This window comes from Gasterosteus aculeatus, chromosome 4 (assembly GCF_964276395.1).
Source record: "Gasterosteus aculeatus chromosome 4, fGasAcu3.hap1.1, whole genome shotgun sequence".
In the NCBI taxonomy this organism is placed as follows: Eukaryota; Metazoa; Chordata; class Actinopteri; order Perciformes; family Gasterosteidae; genus Gasterosteus; species Gasterosteus aculeatus.
Window position 1 is genome coordinate 2,313,031 of NC_135691.1, and position 20,398 is coordinate 2,333,428.

Below are 20,398 nucleotides of genomic sequence, written 5' to 3' on the forward strand. Positions count from 1 at the left end.
GGAGAAGTTTGACGGGCGGGAAGGTTGGAGGAAATAGACGATCGCTACATTGAGGCACCAAATTAGACAGCTGTGTCTTTGATTTGATTTGTTCAAATATCGAAATCTGTTTCGGAGGCAGGAAATGAAAAAGACATTGCATGACATTGGAATCTATTAATCGTGTTGATGAGCCGATGAAGGATATTTCTCACTTTACATTGCACATGTCTTCACATCTGGGAGAGCAGTTTCAGCTCATGCCTTAAGGATATGACTTTGATATGAATCATACGAGGCATAAACGCTGAAGGGAAGGTTTGAGAGGTCAAATTACAAGACGAGCCCAACGCAACAGTGGTACGTAGCTGATAGTGTAGTGAAAGTGTCCAGTCTCAGCATTCTTTCTGACCTTGCAACCAATCCCTGCAGGTTTAACTCCCCAGAACTGTTTACTGCTTCTCCGTGGCCAAAGGCCGTGCTCTGTGTGCACGTCACCTCTGTACTCTCAGCCACAGCAGCAGCGACTGTACTGTGAGTCACAATATCCTGATCAATACACAACATTGAGAATGTGTCATGAAGTATGATGGTTTGCTTGGTGATTTGTAGTCATAGCTGTCATAATTCGCATGACCAACAATTGTGTTTGTTTGTATTTTGTATAACTAAATACATCTTAATTGACTAAATTGTTTTCCTAATACATAATATGGAAGTTAATTGCTCCTCTCGTCTAAGCTGTTTAGTCACATCTGTCCTCAGAATAAATAGTACTAATCTACGTTTCTGAAACCCACTGGATAACTTGAATGTTGACTTTTCTCTAATATTTGTCATACATTTCATATCTTTTCACAGTGTGAAAGTCTGGTTTCACACATTCAACAGGCTCCACCTCCTTCCGACTCTCTGACAAGAGAGAAAACAATCCAGACAAAGCATGACATCATTTTATATTCTTGATTATTTCTATAACTATAGCATGAGATGAAACCTACACATTCATGTTTATTCTCTTGGCCTTTATATTTTCTCAAATCAAACTAGATTAAGTGTTTATCTCATTTTCATGAACGTAAATTTGACTACTCAAAAATCTGCAAAATAATCTTCCCAATAATTCACAGATACACATCCATTGTTTGTGTTTAGTGCAGCTAATGACGGCAAGAGATTCATTAAAATCATTAAACTCCGTTCCCATAAGGTCACTGGTCAGATCCCCACAGACGTCCCATCATAGTCAAAGTGTCTCATCGCAGAGCCCTTGAGTGAGACACTAACATGCTGCTCACTGTAAGAGCAACACCTAAATGCCAGAAATGCAAACGCTATCTAGGAGGCAGCCGCTGCAGAGGATTCCCGGGACATTAAACAATTGACAAAAGGTCACAGACTCTGTTTGAGCAGCACAAAGCGCCTGTTACTCCAGCAGGTCCAAATGTGTTCATTGGCACCAGTCAAATATCCATCTCAATCTTGAGGTTTATTTGTGTAAATTAACATTAAATAAACATAAATATTCTCACACAGCTGCAGACTCATTGGATCTCATTATATTCCTAAAAACTCATTAGAACGCTCCACGGCGGTGCAGCAGTTAAATTATCTCACAGGCTGCAAATTCAGTAAATTGCGGAATGTGCTGTAAGATAATGAAATTGCACATCGGTCTAGCAGCGGCAGCAGTGTGAATCCAGGCATGACACAACCTCCAGACAAGGTCAGATGAGCATATGTCGGGACGAGGAAACAAGACAGCTGAGCATGGAATGCATTCTGCACGAGGACAAGCAAATGTTTGGATGTCCAGATCGTGCAAAGTGCAACAGGTTCGGCACAGTTTCCTTCTGTCATTCTGTTTCTTCCGTAGTGCTAATGTACAAGTTGTGCTGATATGTATATATATTTTTTGATAATAAGAAGTAAAATAATAAGAAGTGGACGGTGATCGCCGTGATGTAATCCTTTTGTTTTTGGACAAAGATCTTGAGTGAACTCCCAAAGAAATAGAGATCAATTATTTAATTCCAAGTAACTTCTTGTACAATTTAAATATGTTGCAAATTGTTCTCCACACACATAAAGTAAAACGTGAAAAATTAAGCTTACAACAATAAATATATGTTTTTTAATATGTATATAACATTCATTTTTCAAGTCAGCATCCCAATATAAGTGAAGTACTGAAAAACGTACACAGATTGCTATATTTGTGTTTTGGTTTGATTGATTTTGATTGGCCATATTCGCTTTTAAGAGGATTTAAATGAAATGACGAAAGTTATTCAGGTATTATAATTATGGATTGTTACCTGCATCCCAATCTTGTTCATAAACTGTTTTCATTTGCAACAAGGAAATAAGACCAAACAGTTGACCTGTTTTTAACCTATAGTATCTTTAGATGCTTGTTTTTCTTGATTATATTCAAAAGAGATGATGGCCGAAACTAAGAGGAGGACCAAAGGTGTCACAAACCCAACATGTCCATTAATATTCCAAGTCCTACATTTACTCATTAAAGACTGTGTTATATATGTGATGTGCTGTCCATGGTGCTGAACTACGTTGCTTCCAACTGCCGCCACCTTGAGCTCTCACCTGATTAGCTCCTATACTACTGTCCAAAGATCAATAAAGGAATGCATATCATACAGCAAGGGGGAAGGATATGGCAGTTACAACCAATTTACATTGCATTGATTGGAATGCAGATGGTGGAAATAAGCACTGGATCCGAGTTAAAGAGGAGATTCACTGCTGGAGGGCATGATTGATGGCTTCCAGCTGATGTGCTTGACAAGTTTTCTCAGTATGAAATGTTCTGCCCCAGAGGAGACTTGTTTTTCAAGTTACCAGAAAACATTTTCATACCTCAAATGGTCTATAAAATATGCCTTTTTGATGCTTTTCTGACATACGTCAATTATACAAAACAGCTCAACAGATCTTGAGCTATATTCTACGGTGGAACCTAGGGGAGAAATGATTAGAGGTTCAAATCTGTATGCACAAGATAATCAGCACATTGAATCATGCATATATCTTCAGGGTTACTGGTGTTGCTATTTTTCGTCTAAGGTCTTATTAAGATTAAGCTGATAAAGCAACTGTTATCAGACCATCAGGTCCTCTTTGCCTGTTCCTGCTTCAATGAGAGCATGAGCTCTACGTCGTGCCAACATGAAAGTACGCTCTTGCTACTGGTAACGTGGAAATATTTCAAAAATACACATCTAAGTCTGATTATTGACTTTTACATTAATCCAACGGGTTAGTAAAGATGGAGGTGGCTTTGACATGAAAGCAGAACAACTTATTAAACAACTGTGCCTAACTCTATGTGTGACCCCGGGATGTTGTGAATTTAATAATCTGCCATGTACGCCTAAGTGATATATATATATGGTCCAGCCAAGTCTTTTCAACCGGCTAAAAAGTGGATGAAACATCACTGTGCCAAAACTTGCCAATTTTGTTGATAATGTGACATGTTCACGTCAGATTCAATGATAGACGATATAAACATTAAGATTTCCATAATAATTAATGAACTGGATAACGAAATTTGGTCCACACAAAGACCCGCTTTTAACACATTTAATATTTCACTCAAAAACTAACAAAATAAATATTGACTATAGATGTGTGTTGCTGCTTTAAGGACAAAGTAATGCGGGCAGTTTCAAATGTTACTTAAATATTTGCTCACATCTGTAACGCGCATGCGCAAGTTCTTAATAAAACCACGACTACCGGCTCAAAAACTCCGTAAGTAGGTGAGTGTTTTAATGAAGCGCACCTGGAACTATGACCAGTTGTTTTACTCATGCCGCCCACTCGATACGGGCTAGGCTGCTCTTACTAGTAATTAGCATGCTAGCTTGTAGCATGATGTTGGGGCCAAAATGTTGTGAGTTACTGCTGCTTTACAACTGTACGTATGAATTTGTCCAATAAAGCTTAATGTTACTGCAGAAATACAAAACGTGGCTGTTGAATAGTTATCTTGTTTATAATGTAATAAGTAAACAATATTTACTTAATCTGTGAATTTTTTTTTGCATAAAATCATTTTCAAGACTTAAAAATGGAGGGAGCTTAAATGTAAATCAACGCTGTAGCCACGTTGATCAAAATTGATGATGGTCCACAGGGATCTTTTACACACAAGGGTTGTGAGACATCTGTGAATGAGGGTTCCAACACACCTGCTGCTGTTATTAGTCACGTTGCTGTCATCATGAACCCAAATTACAGACTTTGCTTCATTTTCTTTCTTTTTGCTTTCCCTCCTCACAGGTTTCTCTGGATGGTGGTTACATCTGATGGTGGTTACATCTGGTGGTGGTTACATCTGATGGTGGTTGTCCCTGCAGTGGTCCTGCCTCACAGGCTTACTACTCTCAATGTTTGAATGCTTTCTGTCGTAGGAATTGAGCGTACTTTCAGTTAATTCGGTACAAACTCCTCTGCCAGTCGTCCGCAGGTTTGTTCCAGTTTCAGGTTTTCATTTTAATTTGGGGCGGAGTTGATATGAGGCTTTCTGGACAAAGGATGTTGCATACAGACTGTATAGATCTGGGATTTAGGGCCACAAAATAAAAAGATTTCAATGGAATGAACATGAATCTGCACCGGCACTCTGACTTCACACAAAGAATCATCAATTGACCATGACGGAGCTGATTTTATCCAGATTCAAGTGACTCGTATCGCGTTCCAAACATTTAGAAAATTGGGCTACAAACAAACACAGAAATTTAAACTCCAGTTTTATTTCCAGAGTTAATTTCCCCTGAAATATATTTTATTTTTTATTCTGTTTTTATGTAATAGAGTTGTATGTCATATTCATATTGTTTAGTAATAAATAAAAATGAATCAAAGAATGTGTGTGTTCTCGTTGTGGACTGTTCCTACTCTCACTATAACTTGTGAGTTAGTCTTTTAAAGGTGAAAATGCTCGCTGGGAGACTTCTGGTTCCCGTTGTAACCGAACCAGTAGTTGACTACTGTCACAAAGTGGTCGCCGCTCGGCTCTTTCCGTCTCCGTCCGCCTTCTCATTAACGTTCCTCCCTCGTGGGTGTGATGCCAAAAGGATCTCCGGCGCGCCGCGCGGAGACGCGCAGTGTCCCTGCGCGCTGAGAGGAGGCATCAGCTGCCGGCAGGAGGGAAACGACGAGGAGGCAGCGGGAGAAGAGACGAGCAGATCCACGTTGCTGGCATTCCTTCACCGCTGCTCACAGCAGAAGAAAAACAAAAAAAAACGGCCCTTTGCTGCAGATTTTAAATTGTTTTTCCTGGAGGTCTCCATCGTTTGTGGGATTTAACAGCTCCGGAGACATCGAGGAATATCAAACTCCCCTGGTGGATGTGGACAACTAAACTGTGGACATGGAACCAATAGTGAATTTATCCGTGTCGGTCCTGCTGGTTTTATGGGGGTGCGCGCTGGGAGGTTCGCCCAGTGTTCAGATCGGTACGTATCCATCAGTTCCAACGCAACAACCATTTGTGCGTAAAATGCTATAAGCACATTTTTAATTGCTAGAGAACAATGTGGCGCTGAAGCTCATATTTGCCTTTGGCTTTCAGGGGGACTCTTCCCAAGGGGCGCGGATCAAGAGTACAGCGCGTTTCGGATAGGGATGGTTCAGTTCGGCACCTCGGAATTCAGATTGACGCCCCACATTGACAATCTGGAGGTGGCGAACAGTTTTGCTGTCACCAACTGCTGTAAGTGGCAAAAAAATGCCCCCACCTTCGTTTTAATGCAACATATCTTTCTTACCGGTGTGCGCGTCTTCCGCAAAATGGTAAATGCGCGCGTGTTGTGCCTTTTTATGGGATGCGTTTGGAAACCATTTGTGATGTCGGCAAACAAATGGAGACTTTGAGGTGGGGAGGATGAACGAGCATCATGTGGTCAGGGGAAAGTTGGTTTCCACGGAAACAGTCATTCACATGTATGCCATTTCTAATCCGTTGGATTCAGAGATCAAACTAAGCGTTGCTGCAGAAATATCGATCCAACTGGATCGCTTCATCCTCTGAGTAAAGTTTAGTTTGACTGCGCTTGATTGGAATCAGCATCAACCCGTTTGATGAAAACGTCATTTCGATGGGAGATTTGACTTTTCTTTCCTCCTTATTCTGAGAAAAAAGAAAGCCGGCATTTACAACAAATCAGATTAAATCTATGTCGCCGTATGGGTAGCGTCCTTTTCTTGTTTGCGTGAGGCGACATGTCACCTCTTTTCTCGGTGTTCATCCATTATTGGCTCCCAGGACTCAGCACACGTACATCAAGGATGGATAGAAAGGGTTAAGTTAACATCCGAGGACCTTAAATAATAGTCAGCTCCTCGGGGAAACGCAGGAGACAACCGACCAAATCCCATCCAACTCCATCACCGTTCTAATGCTGTCACCAGACAGCGGAGACTCATTTTTTTATATATAGATCGATTCTCTTACATCAAATAAACCAATATGCCGAGTATTTTTCTCAGAAATATCGCCAACAAAAGGAAACAAATGGCTTTCTACGGCCGCAATGTTTTTAATGGGCGCCGCTCATACGTTTCTTTAGACGGTTGCCAAGCGACTACCAGTTGCCCCCCAAACATAAATCACACGCTTGTGATTGGTGCGCACATCGGTCCAATCGATGTCATTAGCATATAAAAGCTTCCAGCTTGGAGAGCCTCGTTGCATCCTGCAGATCACAGCGCGAGCCGACGTGCACGTGTCACCGCCCCCTGTTTAATAAGCACTGAATGGAAAACAGACTAGTTGGGTTAAACGCGAGTCACACCTACACACAATTACATCAGTATAGTTTTACCCTTGTTTCACGGATTCGTTTTTAATCAATCTCAAATATTAGAAAATGCACCCCCCCCCCCCTTTCTCTGGTTTCCCTCCATGCCGAATGTGTGGTTGTTGTGTGTAAACTCCATTTAACTTCTTTATCAGATCTTCATCAAATATGATCAGAGTGTTGGATTTATGTTACTTGGGATTTTAAATCAGCCTGGTGCCAAATCATTAATTACCACCATCTGATTTCTTCACACGTTTTTTTTTATCATATGTGCGCCAAGGTAATGGAGCAAATTGTTACCAAATTACAGTCTGAGGCCAGCAAAGTGGTTTTCATTATCCCATTCTTGAATTATGACACACGGGAAGAGAGCTGGCTTCCCACAAGTCCCACAACAAGTCGGATCACGCAAATTCAGTTTTTGCAGAAATCCATCTGCGCAGTAAACACAAATGCTGTCAGTTTTATTTTGCCACCTAGAGCATTTAGGGTGCGTGCATGATGGTGTAAGCAGCAGCTGACACACGTTTAAACAAAGTAATTAAACCTACATACTGGGTAAAGCAAATGAACAAACAAATGATTAGTGATGTGGAGCGAAGTGAATGGCTGTCACATCACGTAAAAGGCTGCTAATAGCCGGAGCTCTTTTTGTTTTCTCTCAACACAACACGCAGCCTGAACGTGTGGCACACGCTATTGTTTTTTCCCAAATCGTGGTTGCATGAACGCTACCTTCCCTCTGTAATCGACTACGTAGGTGGGAGTGTGTGTGTTTGGGGAGAGAGGGCCGGGGGTTAAGCCGATAGATGGCGGTCTGCCTCCGATCCACTTATATGTGTAATTACAGTGAATTAACACCACCACTTTGCCTTTTTTTTTTTAACTGTACTTGATGAGGCTGCACAAAGTGGAGAATAAAGCATCGGACATGGCACATTGCGAGCATGAAACCGCTGGGTTCGTGTAAGCTTGTTGTTCCTGGAGGAGCTGCTCCATTCCGTGAGCTTGAGCTTTCATTTCGTATCAAACAAACAGCACTTCTGTCTTTAATGAAGAGGGAGACCTGAGGGGCGATGTGGCGCTACACCATATGGGATTGAAGTGGACTACAACAACTGAATCTTAATGTATCGTTCTGATCAAACTGACAACGCAGCCTGACGTTTTAGAAAGGTCTAAGGAGCAAATGTTGGCAAAGATATTTCCTGACGTGCGTTGTGATTTAATGAATCGTAAGCTTAAGCGTTCTTGAAAAGACAATGTGTCTTATATTTTCTTATCGGCCCAATGTGATAAAAGTAAGACATTATCTAAGATTTTTCCCTGAGCTCTGTAGCCCACAGACATATCACACTGGCTGCACTTGGCCTGCACAGCAGCACACTTCATTAATGCAGTGTGTCAGAGACAGTGGGAGGGAGGATGATACATTCCTCCATCAATAATAGTTCATCTGGACAGGCGTGCATCTGCTGCCAAGACCAGAGGATTCATTGGACCTGGATGTGAGCATGTATAGTGTGTGATTTTGTGGAGCGGTGTGCTATCCGCCAAGTAATCAATTGAACAAACAATTTCTTGCACTTTCTAGAATAGAACACCTTGGAGACTTCATCTGGTTAAATGACCAATGCACCCTAAAACCATGTAAATAACCATATATGTGATATGTGTCGATATTCTGTGGCCATGTAACTGTTTGGTGCTTCAAGGAATAGTTCATAACTGCTCTGCAGGTATAGATATAATAAGAACAACAACTTGATTGGCAGGTTCTGATTTATAATACATCAGTGACTAATTTTCCTCCAATTAATAAATGCATCAGATACACAATGCTTCCAGTAATGAACTCACAAGTTTTTTGAAGCATCGAGGACTGAAGGTGACCTGCACGATTTACCAGTGGGGGTCAATGTGCTGGTCATGAAGAATCCAATTAGGTCTGGAGGGAAAAATAAGAAAATAAAACATTCTGCAACACTTATTTGTCTGTCAAATACTGTCCTCATTAATGTGCAACTCATTCAAATGAAACAAAAAGGACATTTACTATTCAATTGAACACATGCTACTGAACTATAAAGGTGTCGTGAGCATAAATGGTTTGGAAGCTCTTTAAAGTTTAAATTCTCCATCCTTTATCACACCATTATCGTCTCTGGTAGAAATTACATGTGACACTTTTTCTGACCAATTATGTGACTGAGGCGCCGCATTGTTCTTACACATTTTTTGGAATTGGACAAACCACCTTCACAACTGCAGCACAGGACCATTGAAAGGCATTCTGGGTGTCATCGCAAATCAATAAATTATTTACACCGAAATGCACACAGCTAATAAACGCTAATTAATGAGCGCTTAGCGGTGACCTTCTCCTTTAATGCAGTGAAAGGCATTTAAATAACCTCTGTCCACCTGTGCACATCTGTTTGCCTGCCCGTGTTTTCCTATTAAGCCTTCGCCTCCGTGCTTTTATTTCTCCCTCCCACCACTTCCAAAGCAAACCCCTCTTCCGTCTCGGAGAGCAGCGCGGCAGTCTGAGATCACTGACGGCCATTCAACACTTCAAAGTTTGAGTTTGTCATGGCTGAATCGCCTTCGTACACTAATTTCATGCACATATCATCTCGGGGGCGGATGCATTCAGGAACCTTGCTGTGTGATCAAAAGCTTAAAGCGACCGTATACGTGCATTGGAGCTTTGGTTATAGCCAATTTATTGTTCACACTTAATTGAGTGCATTCTCCATTTTAGAGGAAGTTTTGAAATATTAAACAGGCCCGGGAGCTGGCTGGTCAGAAAATGAGGCTAAAGAACCCTCCGCGGATCTCTGCTTGCCCTGAATACAACCCTCAGCCCTGCACACTTTGTCCTCATAAAACAAGATAGCATCACTTACAGCGAGGTCCAGGGGCTCCCTGCTGGAAGTCCCCCCGCGTCTCGTATCCTTTGACTTACTGTGCCTCGCGCCTCTGAGGAATGTGGCTCAACGGCAGCTTCTTCTTCTTCTTCTTCTTCTTCTTCTTCTGGGAAACAAACACATTCGCATGTCCTCCAGCGACAGTGGCCTGTGCATCGCACAATTCACTAGACACACACTAGACGCCATGTTTTCCTCCTTTAGCCAGTGCGACTTAAAATGAGATGCATGTGAGAAGAATTGTCATCCTAAGTGTCATAACCTTTGCTCCATTTGGTTGCTTTTTGCAAACAGAAATGAGCAGCCATGTTACTCTTCATCCACCTTTTAGTCACAATGAACCACAGTCACTAAATCAGAGACAGCCGCTCAGTTCATGACGCACAATTTATGAGAAATCTAGTCACCTATAATAGTCTTTCATTGCCGGGGTCACATAATTTAGCTGAGCAAGCATGCGGCAGAGAAAAGTGACCGGTGCTTGGGTTCCATTCATTCGTTCACATTAACGTTTCTTCTCCGATACACAGTGAGTCCCTGCACCAGTGCGACATTATTTGTATTTTTTTGCATTTCTTTGGATGGTTAAAAAGAGATCCAGAGGTTGTCTCCTCAGAAAATATCTTAAAAAGATGTAACCGAGGCTTCATCCTCGGCCCACTATCTAGATGTCCCCTCCCGTATCTCTCGTTTGAAAAAAATAAAAGCAAGATGTTCATTCTCCTGCAGCCTTTCATCAGGCTCTGACAGCTCGTCCAGTGACAACCACCATCTACTCTGCCTGTTTCAGTGTGTGAAGAAGAGAGGTTTCAGACTCGGGCTGTTTACATCATGAGCGTCAGGCATCGCGTCGGGTGAGACAACGTAGCTCCAATGGTTCTGGATCAGCTGTCCGCTCCACCGCATCGCCGATATGATGAAGAGCGTCCTCTCGCAACATGAGCCGTACGATTCAATAGCAGCTTGGAGACACAAACGCTGTCTGTTTTTAGAATATTGAGGCATCAATTTTAGAAATATCCATTAATTAATTGCAAATGAAGGTTGTCTGACAGATTAAATTTCACACGTTCAAAACCGGAATCATGTTTTTGGGTGAAATTATTCTCATGAAGTTGTCATTTTTGCGGCATATCGCAGCGATTTAGGGATTTACATTTACTGTTTGTCTTCAAATACCATCAAATAAAACAGAAATAGCTTATTGGAAAACAATTACCGCATACATGCGTCTCTGCAGAGCCACCTAAATGAATCAGACTCAAATACTTATTCACTTGAACAAGATATTTACTTTAATTCAATGATTGACCTTTTCTGCTGCAGGGGGATGCTCATTAGCATGCGTAGAAGGGAAGTGTCCTTCCCGTCATGCAGGTGATTTAGATTTGATCAGGTGGTCTTCTCTGCTTTTACTGGCTTCTTATGAACTTATTAAGATTTGAGTGTGTGTGTGTGTGTGTAGGTTGGAAATGCTAAATGAAAATTACAGGTCCGAAGGCCTTTAAAGTGTGATGAGCAGAGGAAGAGGGCGGCGAGCGGACAGACGCGCCCACGGTGCCCGACTGGCCTCTAATGTTCCGTCTCATCGAGCCAAATGAAAACGTGAAGGAGCGACCGTCTTCGGCTGTGTCCTTTGAAAAGGGCAGGTTGACTCGGGATAAAGGTGGTGCAATGGGGCTGAAGGGCACAATAGTGGAGGGAGTGTACGCTCCAGCCAGAGGGCTTCCACCCACTCCACCAGGGGAGGTGAGGCCGGGTGTGCCAGCAGACGGTCTCATTCTGTAACTTTCATTTAGTTTAGCCAACATGCTCCAGAGAGCTTGATCATCTGGTTTTTGTGTCCTCACGTTTTATTAGGAACTCTTACTAGATACCATCTGGCTCTGACATTTTGGATACCGTCGGGACAAAGACGGTGATTTTGTGCTCTTGTAGGAGCTGATGGTCTGACTTCTTACACAAAAGGTCTCGTCCGGACTCTCGCTGTACCTCAGCATCGGTTGGTTATTTGCCTTTTATTCAATGGAAATCACGTTTCATCACTGTGGAACAATGTCAAAGAAAAGGACATCTACCTTGAAGGGTGTCATCATAAACGCGTTAATCTATGCGATCAATAACAAAATATTTTAACGTAGTTAACGTAACTTTGTTCAGCTGCAGCTGAATGTGATCAAAGTGAATAGAGTTGTGTTTAAAATAACATTAACAATTAAACAAAAGTGTCTAAAATACACTTCAATTCATTAATCATTAATCACTTCAATTCTTTAATCACGATTAATCATTAATGATTTTCAAAATGTGCGATTCATTAGTTGTTGTTTTTTAAATCAATTGACAGCCCTGATTTCAACTAATAACTGATCATAAGGGATGAAATGCTTTGAATTGTCCTCTGAAGCTGAGCTTACGTCTGAATTCTCAGATGCATCTAAAATATTTTGTTTTTAGGGGCCTAAAGAAATTTGATCAATAAAGTGTAAATAAAGTGTCTCCTGCAGAAAAATGTTTCTCATCACCGCTAATTTGTGTGTGTGCGTGTGTGTGTGTGTGTGTGTGTGTGTGTGTGTGTGTGTGTGTGTGTGTGTGTGTGCGTGTGGTGACTCACGGGGATCTTTGTTTTTGTTTTCACGTATCCACCTGTAGATGCACACTCGGGGGGCCGGGGATGATTTCAGTGGAACGCTCCGGGCGTCTGTGGATCAGACAGCGATGCAGCAGATGTTACATTGTGTCTTTATGTTAGGTTGGTTTGTGCGTGGTTCTTTTTATGGTCTAGTTAGTAAACGTGTTGTTTCGGTTCATTGCCCTGTGGTCAGAGATAAAAAGGAGAGAGGACAGTCTGTCCCTGACTGACAGTCTTATTATTAAATCATTTCAATTTACAAAATGTAATTTAAATTCAAATTGAAGGGTGAGGTTGGAAGCAGATGGGTTTGGACCTACGGTATGATGTGGAAGTCATTTCTGGCCCAAACATTTATAGATTACACAAGCTGATAAAACCCCGTCCTCACCTGCCACCTGCTGTGAGGAAACAGCTGAGAAAAGAACACAGCTGCTTGAGTCACATGACAACTTCTCATTCCACCATTGTTTTGGGCTGGAGAGAAAATAAAATAATAGCATTAAATCCAATAGGATGTATTCGGATGGTGACCTTTTATTCTCTCTTTGCTCTGGCTACAAGCTTCTGGGTGAAAATAAACAGGATTTTCCAATTTCTATCGCATCGCTTCTTCTCAAATTTACAGATGCTGATAATTCTTGGAAAACTGGTTTAAGGAAAGTAAATAATAATAATGTGTAAAGATCTTAGCATGAAAATGTTTTCCGCATTATTTAATATTTAGTGTTAGATTTTTTAAAGTTGATTTAATATTCTGCTCAATAAGATATTTATTCCAAAGATGGAGACAACGGAGCAAGATGCCAATTTATTGCCAATTTATTATCCAGACTCCATTTCAGATACTTTACCATCAACACACCCACATTAAGCTGCTTAATCAAAGGAAAGTTCCTTTGTATAAAAAAGCAAACTCTCTCAATTTCAACCAAATGACTTAATATAATGTATTTCCTTAATGCATCGCTGCACTGTAAATGATATTCACCCATGGAAAAAGATTACTGAGGGAATATCATTATGTCATGATGCGTTGTTCTATTTCGTCCAGCGGCTGCTCAACAAATCCTCCGGCTGTACAACACCGCGTTTGTCTGATTTGTTAAAATCCATTACGGTGAGGAAGACATCAAATACCACGAAAGGGCCGCTTTCTTTTTAATGCCTGCCTTAAGGGGCTAACGGATGTGGTAGTTTTCAGGGAGCTTGTGTCTGTTTCCACTTGTCACATGCTAATAAAGTCAACAAAACCGTTTAGTTAGTCACCAACTCACAACGAATCAGATGCTTTGTCTCCAGAAAATGTATTCATGAAGTCTCAGTCAGTTCCATTTCCATAATTTCCTTTCAATACTTTTAGAGGTGTTTCATTTTGTAATATGTGTTGTACATTATAGTATGATATAGTATACATTTCCAAATACTGGCCAGGAGTTTACAGTTTGTTATATTTGTCTCACCTGATGGTGCTGCATTTAGTAAAATGACTAAAAAGCTTGAATTACAAACATAAAACATAATACATGTTGCCCCGTTTTCAATAGTACTAATTCCACAGTTTATTAAAAAATCAAAAAACAGCCAATATATATGGGAAATTGCTCTAGTTCCTTTAATTTCAAATAGAAATAACAAACGAGGACATCTTGACTTGATTTAAACTCAACCTAATTAAAAATAACAACAACAACGAGGAAGTGATTTGCATCAATCTGTTAATGCTGACGGTGTGTAAATGTTTCTTTATTAGTTGTGTTAGCTAATAAGTGATCCGGGAATAGACGTAATTCCCCATTTTTGTTAAACAAATGATTTCACTTGATGAAGAACCCTGACTAAACCCTGTCACACTTAAGGTATTCATTCACATAAAGATGCTGTATAGTTGTGTGAAGGTCAGGCAGAGGGAGGAGCTAAGGGCCGTGGGAGAGGGGAAAAGGTCAGGGGTCACACAGAGACGGTGATCTGATGGGAGGCCTGGGGTCATTTTGAGTGGTACGAGGAGGTGATAGTCCCCCCTCCTGCAGGACAGGAATGAGAAAGAAACGAGAGAGAAGGGGTTCCGTTTGCGATCAATAAACTGTGTTGTGCACGGCGGAATGGATCGGTGTGCGCGTGCCGAGCAACACGACGCGGCGCCTCTGATCCGTCGATCTGAGAGCGCTGACACAACAGTGACCGGTGGCATCACTTGAGTTGAAAAAGCTCCTTGCCGGTAATTGTGTTAAATACAACCTGACTTGTCACATCGGCGGAGCCGTTTTGATGATCTCAATGGTATTGATTTAATATTCACAGGAGAGAAGCTGGCGCGAGCAGCGCATCGCCGGTTAGAACTAAGTGACGCAGCTACTTGACTTTTGCCAATATCTGCCACATGATGTGAGCGGTTCAGGCAGCTTCCGTGAACAAAGTCGCTTCTCACCCCGTCCCTTTAGCTGCCGCTGGAGCATTCAAACGTGCCCAGAACCCAACAAAAGGCAGCGCCGAAAGGACGTTTGGGACTTTGGGGGAGCTGTTTGACGATAGCGCGTCGGGCCTGTAGCTCTCGTAAAAGCCAGGTCCTCCATCCACCGCCTCAGTCAGAAAGCCTCCAGGAAACAGGTCAGTGCACAAAGCCGGAGGGGGAGAAAGCCGGGAGACCAGAGAGAAATAGCAGAGGAGGAGGGGCAGCAAGGAGTTGATAAGAACTGCACCTATAATGTTCTTTTCGGACCAGCTGCCGGAAGAGCTGCTTGGAGGCAGACGAGAACAGCTCCCAGCGCCTCCTCGCTGGCCCAGTGACACCTCCCAGAAGTCCCCCCCCCCCACCCTCCCCCGTCGGCCTCTCAAGAGCGTGACAGAGAGCTGTGCGCCGAGGCGACAGCCTGCAGAGCTCCAGTGTAAACACGCCTAACCAGAGAGCGAATTTCACATCGATGAGCGGAGCCGTGGAGCAGGAATCGAAGCTCTTTGGTTCATTTCTTCGAGCGGCTCATTTAAATCGCCGACGCAGCGTGAATCGTCGCGCCGAGGTGAATATTTTCTGCAGTGTGGCGGGGGGAACATGGCTGGAGTATGTTTCCTTGGCAACAGGCTACTCAGGGAATGAAACCAGATGTTGTTACGGGCTGCAAACAACGCTGCACGACGTGATGGAACGTCCTGGGCTTCGGCCCTAAAATGTGAAAATCCGTACACAGTCTCTTGTAAATCAATTCAATGGAAGGTTATGTAACTAAGTCCTCGGGAATGGTGTGAAGCAGAATTCATCTGAGAGCCGGTCATTAAAAACATACTACTAGTTGTTCTTGTGTTATGGGCTCAATACAGAAACATCTTTGTCTGCGGTTTAATTAGAAGGAAGTAGAGAAAGACATGAGGAATCTCAAAGGCCTTCAAAACATCACTACAGTTGGCAAAGGCACGCTGTTCTTTTCAAATGCATGAAATGTGTCTATTGTGTACACATTTATTTCATTTTAAAATATCTGGCAATCCCTGTGATTATATTTTAAAAAGTGCTGGTTTTTGAGTTTGCTGCAATAATCCTGGTTTAGCTGGAAATAACAGACATTACAGGAATATCCAACAAGACATTGTAAAAGTATTTGCTGATGACATTTTTGTTGCCTAAATCACACCTGGAAACATCGGCTAGCAGCGCGGCTGGTAATCTCACAAGTTCTTTTGGTCATATGGCTCCTTTTGGAGGACGGGAAAAAAACGCGTATATTGTTTGTTCAGATTCTTTTGGGTACACAAGGTCAGAATGTCGCCCGGCAGCAACTACGCCGGTGACACATGTGCTCGCGCTTCTGTGAGACAGACGGGGTGGCGGCTCTCCAACTGGTGACAGATCAGTTTTGCATAAAAGTCCCACGGCCCGAAGGCCTTTTCTCCTGGTGAGAACAGGAGCGTCGGAGAGAGGGTGAGATATCTAACAGTCAGTTCCGTTCGCTGTGACTGGACTGCTGATGACCGTCGCCGCGGTGACCCGGTCTGTGCGAGAGCGTTAAACTGATTCATCGTTTCACTGATGCAGCGGGCTTTTGCTGCTCCTCCATTAAATATCTGATGGCGTCCAACGCTAATTCAATATATGCCCTCTCTGCTCGTTAGAGCTGAATGAAAAACTACTTGTAAAGCCGGCGATAAAACCTAATTGCTCCTTCTGTTTCATTTTTTCCAGTTATTTCTAATGGAGTTCTGAATTAAAACGTCTAACTCTATGCCATGGTCAGCCACAACAGACAGATACAAGGTCCAAAGGTTGGAATGATACCAATCAAACATTCAGAAAAATTCCAAATGAAATATTGGCTTTGTATTCGTTTCGTTTTTTGTGCCTGTTTTGGGGTCTCGTTTCAGCTGATTAAACTTAAATGACTTTGCAAAGAAGTGAACACGGAATAACAAGTCTTGCTAAAAGATAAATGAACAGACTTTCCACACTGATATCATGTGTCAGCAGAATTTTTGTGTTTTAGTAGCAGTTCATTTATGCTTAAGTTTTAATTAATGATCCGTGACCGAGATGTAATATAAACAGAGGTGGAGTGGTTGTGATGCCTTCAGCGCCACGGCGGTTAAAACGAGGTCAGCTAATTAGGACGGCTAAATGTGTCTCACATGGTGCCCCTTCTCCTTTTGAAAGTCACAGCTGGAGGAAATGAGGTCATTGGGACCTGTTGGTGACCGCAGAATGTCACACGGCAGCAACGGCGTAGTTTTTACAAAGATAATCTCTCCGACCCAAACGATTTACGCTGAACTAAAACACTGCGTGAATGCTGGTGGAAGCAGCTCAGGCTCAGTTACGGCTGTGAGGAAGCCAAGCTGCAAGGCGCTTCAACTTCCATTAGTTCTGAAGGCAGTTTTGACGATAAACCAATCAGTTTTGCACATTGACTCATCTTTTCGTCTTCTATTCCGTGCTTTAAAGAGCAATTTTAAATCCTAACTTTGTTTTGTCAGATGTAACAATGATATATGTTTTTTTACATTTTCCTCATCAACATTTTTTATTATATCCCTGATTTAGTGATGAAATAATTGAACAATGAAGAATCTTAGTAAATAATTGTGTAGACCAACCAGATCCTACAGCAACGACCACACACATGCTAACCAGTGTGTTACTCTCTATGCGCTGTTGTCTGTAACCACTATGTCAGTATTAGAAGTGCCCCAAGCTTTAAACACAAAACACCCAGTAACATATATTCATTCTGTGTTTGGATTTCTCTAAGCAAACCTGCCAGGTATCCTCACTGTTTGTGCCATTGCTTTGCTTACCTGATTAAACATCCCTGAACTCCCCACTGAAGAGGCACGCGTAGATGTCTCGCCCACTAAAAAAAGCTCATCATTCTTTTATTGTCACGTTCCAAAGCCGGCGGGATCCTCCCTGAACAGCCGCTCTGTGGAGAAACGGGGAGTGCGCTTGGCTTCCGGAATGTGAATTTGCACATTTGGTCCTAAAGTAACATGTTGTCAAACTGTTCGCTCTGGCTTAAGCTGCAGCCCAATCATGGAGGATATCCAGCCTCCCTCAGCGTGCGCTCAGAGAGTTTTAATCCCGCAGCAAGCTCACCAGCGAGAGCCTGCGGGGAGGGGAAGCCTTAGAAGGACGACAATGGACGGATGCTGCAGCTGTAAACGCTTCAGGGGTACACTATTTATATTACATGATGCCATGATGTGATGGGATGTTTTTTGGACTGCCAGGCATAAATATCCCATCTTTGTCATGTTTTGCAACATGAAATAAGTCATAAACCTCCGTGAAGGGCGTCCTCTTCTTGGACGGTAATAAAGAGGAGATAACGCTGGAGAATCAAGTGGGATGTTGTTGTGAAACAAAGGACAATCACAATAAACAACATTTTATTTTCAAATATGTCTTACGTCGCCGATGGTGGAGGAATTATTCAAATAATATACTTGGCGTAAAGCAGCATTTTCAATAATACAGTGTAGTATTATTATGTACAGTTACATCACAATAACGTGTAGCAAATATCAACACTAAAAGTCAATGAGGAGCAGATTTGAGCAAAGGTTAATGGATGATACATTAAACTTCATTTTGCTGTTGCACAATTATTTCGTTATTTATATTGTGCACAGTGATTAATTATAACTATACGAACATGTCGTTTCAACAAACAAAACAAACAAAAAAGTTAAATAATGGAGACAAAAGGCGGACCTGTTATTCCCTCCTTCACTGACACTCTTTTCTTTTTACCTCTGGAGGCAAATGTGTCCTAAAAACTATAACCAAATAAAAAAATGTCAGACTTGTAACCTACAAAACGGAGTGCCAGGGCTTTTTATCATGTGACCCAACTTCTCCTCTGAGGAACGTTTCTTCGCCTTCACTGAATCCTGCAGCACAATTTCCAATTAGATGGCGACAGTTAAACAGACGAAACACTCTGGGTTCTATTAGCTCCCGGTTAGACAAAAAAAATAAGTGAATTGGGATTAGTGAGGTCTGATGTCTCTGTGGCCACGCTGTCGTCTGCTAAGAGTATAAGGAACTGTCCCACCGGCCCACGAGCTGTTTGTCCCGGACAAACATTTTATTGTTCGAGTCGATGGATCGGTACAGATTAGGACGCCATCATCATATTGGCCCATTCTTGATGAGCTCTGCGTGTTTTGGGGAGTACAAGGACGGGTTGAATTAGCCTTAATGATGGACTAACGCAGTCTAAATAGAGAACACGTTTAAGGAACACTCTCGCTGCCTCACACAATAGTGGTGTGTGTTCTAGTATTTGACCAAGTGGCTACGGGCTTGTAAACACATGTGGATTTGACAAATAAACGTGAAAAATGCGAAATACTCGCTTGCAACGCTTACGTGTGGAGCTTTTATTGTGAAAGGTAAGAGTGGATGAGATCTACTCAAGGAGAGGCTGTTGGAGTGTGTTGTCAGTCAGCTGCCATCATCTACGGGGACAAACAGTTGGTTCCAAAACACCTTCTTTCACCTGGAGACAGAAGTTTACTCTAAACTCTGCCCGGTCCAAATGAGTCTGTCGTGTTCAGCAGAACGATCAAAGAAGGAAAGCTTGATTCGTTCTCCAGAGACACATTTTAATGAGCTTGTGTTCATTTGGAGCCAAACTTACCTAATAAAGCTGCTTGGTCTTTAACAGTACAACAAAGTGTCTGTAAAGACTATTCACTGTGCAAAGCAAAGCGTCTATGAGAATTCCCGCCTTCCCATGTTGCTGAGACCTGCACACACTCTTTACGGGACCTCGTGTTTCAATCCATCAGTGATAGCTGCCACAGCCGGTGCAGAAACGGCAGAAAGGCCTACAGTATTAAAACCAAGCCAGGTAATATTATACATGATATATAGACTCTACTTCCCTTGGTCAGCAAGTCATCCCCCTTTTATTGTGGCGAGGGATATGACTCATTAGATTAATTACATTGGAAGACACATGTGTACAAGTCAATGAGCCTGATTAACTTTCATTTGATCAATACGCGTTTACAAGCGACGTTCCTATCTGCTGACCCGGGTAAAATGTTTGATAAACAGCCTGCAATCTCGAGATTAGTTGGACCCTCGGTGTCCACGTTGGTCTCCGGTGCCCTTTTCCGGTCGGTGCATAATGGATGCTGGCGCCCAGCAGAGCTACTGTACTGTATGTACTCGAGCAAGCAGTTATGAATTATTGAACAAAGGGGATTTTTCTGCTGAGTCAACAAGATGAGGTCCGAATATCGAATAATCTGATGCAAAGATGGTGTCATCATAAATGCTGGAAGCGTAACCTCAACGGGTCCTAACAGTGGGGATCAGTTGGGTCTAATGGGCTCTTAAGTACTGAAATCAAACAGAAACATTACATTACATAGACAACATATCGTGGTACATTAAGGATGGATACCCAATGTGAAGAATTAATGGCCAGTTTTGCTGAATCTTTGAAACACTCAGCATCGCTTATTCCCGCCATATCAAAAAGGCAGAGAAGCGGCTCATAAAAGTTTCACGCAGAGACAGGCGT

At 42.3% G+C, this 20,398-nt stretch overlaps 1 protein-coding gene across 4 annotated transcripts in view; it reads left to right on the forward strand.

The window, feature by feature from the left end:
- The first annotated feature begins 5,076 nt into the window (after positions 1-5,076).
- gria2b (glutamate receptor, ionotropic, AMPA 2b) overlaps positions 5,077-20,398 on the forward strand; it is a 35,929-nt gene continuing 20,607 nt past the window's right edge. For all 4 annotated transcript variants that reach the window (XM_040173138.2, XM_040173135.2, XM_040173139.2 and 1 more), the window contains exons 1-2: positions 5,077-5,468; positions 5,585-5,725. In XM_040173138.2, coding sequence (XP_040029072.1) covers positions 5,384-5,468; positions 5,585-5,725 — 226 coding nt within the window. In that variant the 5' untranslated portion in view covers positions 5,077-5,383. The remainder of the gene's footprint in view (positions 5,469-5,584; positions 5,726-20,398) is intronic.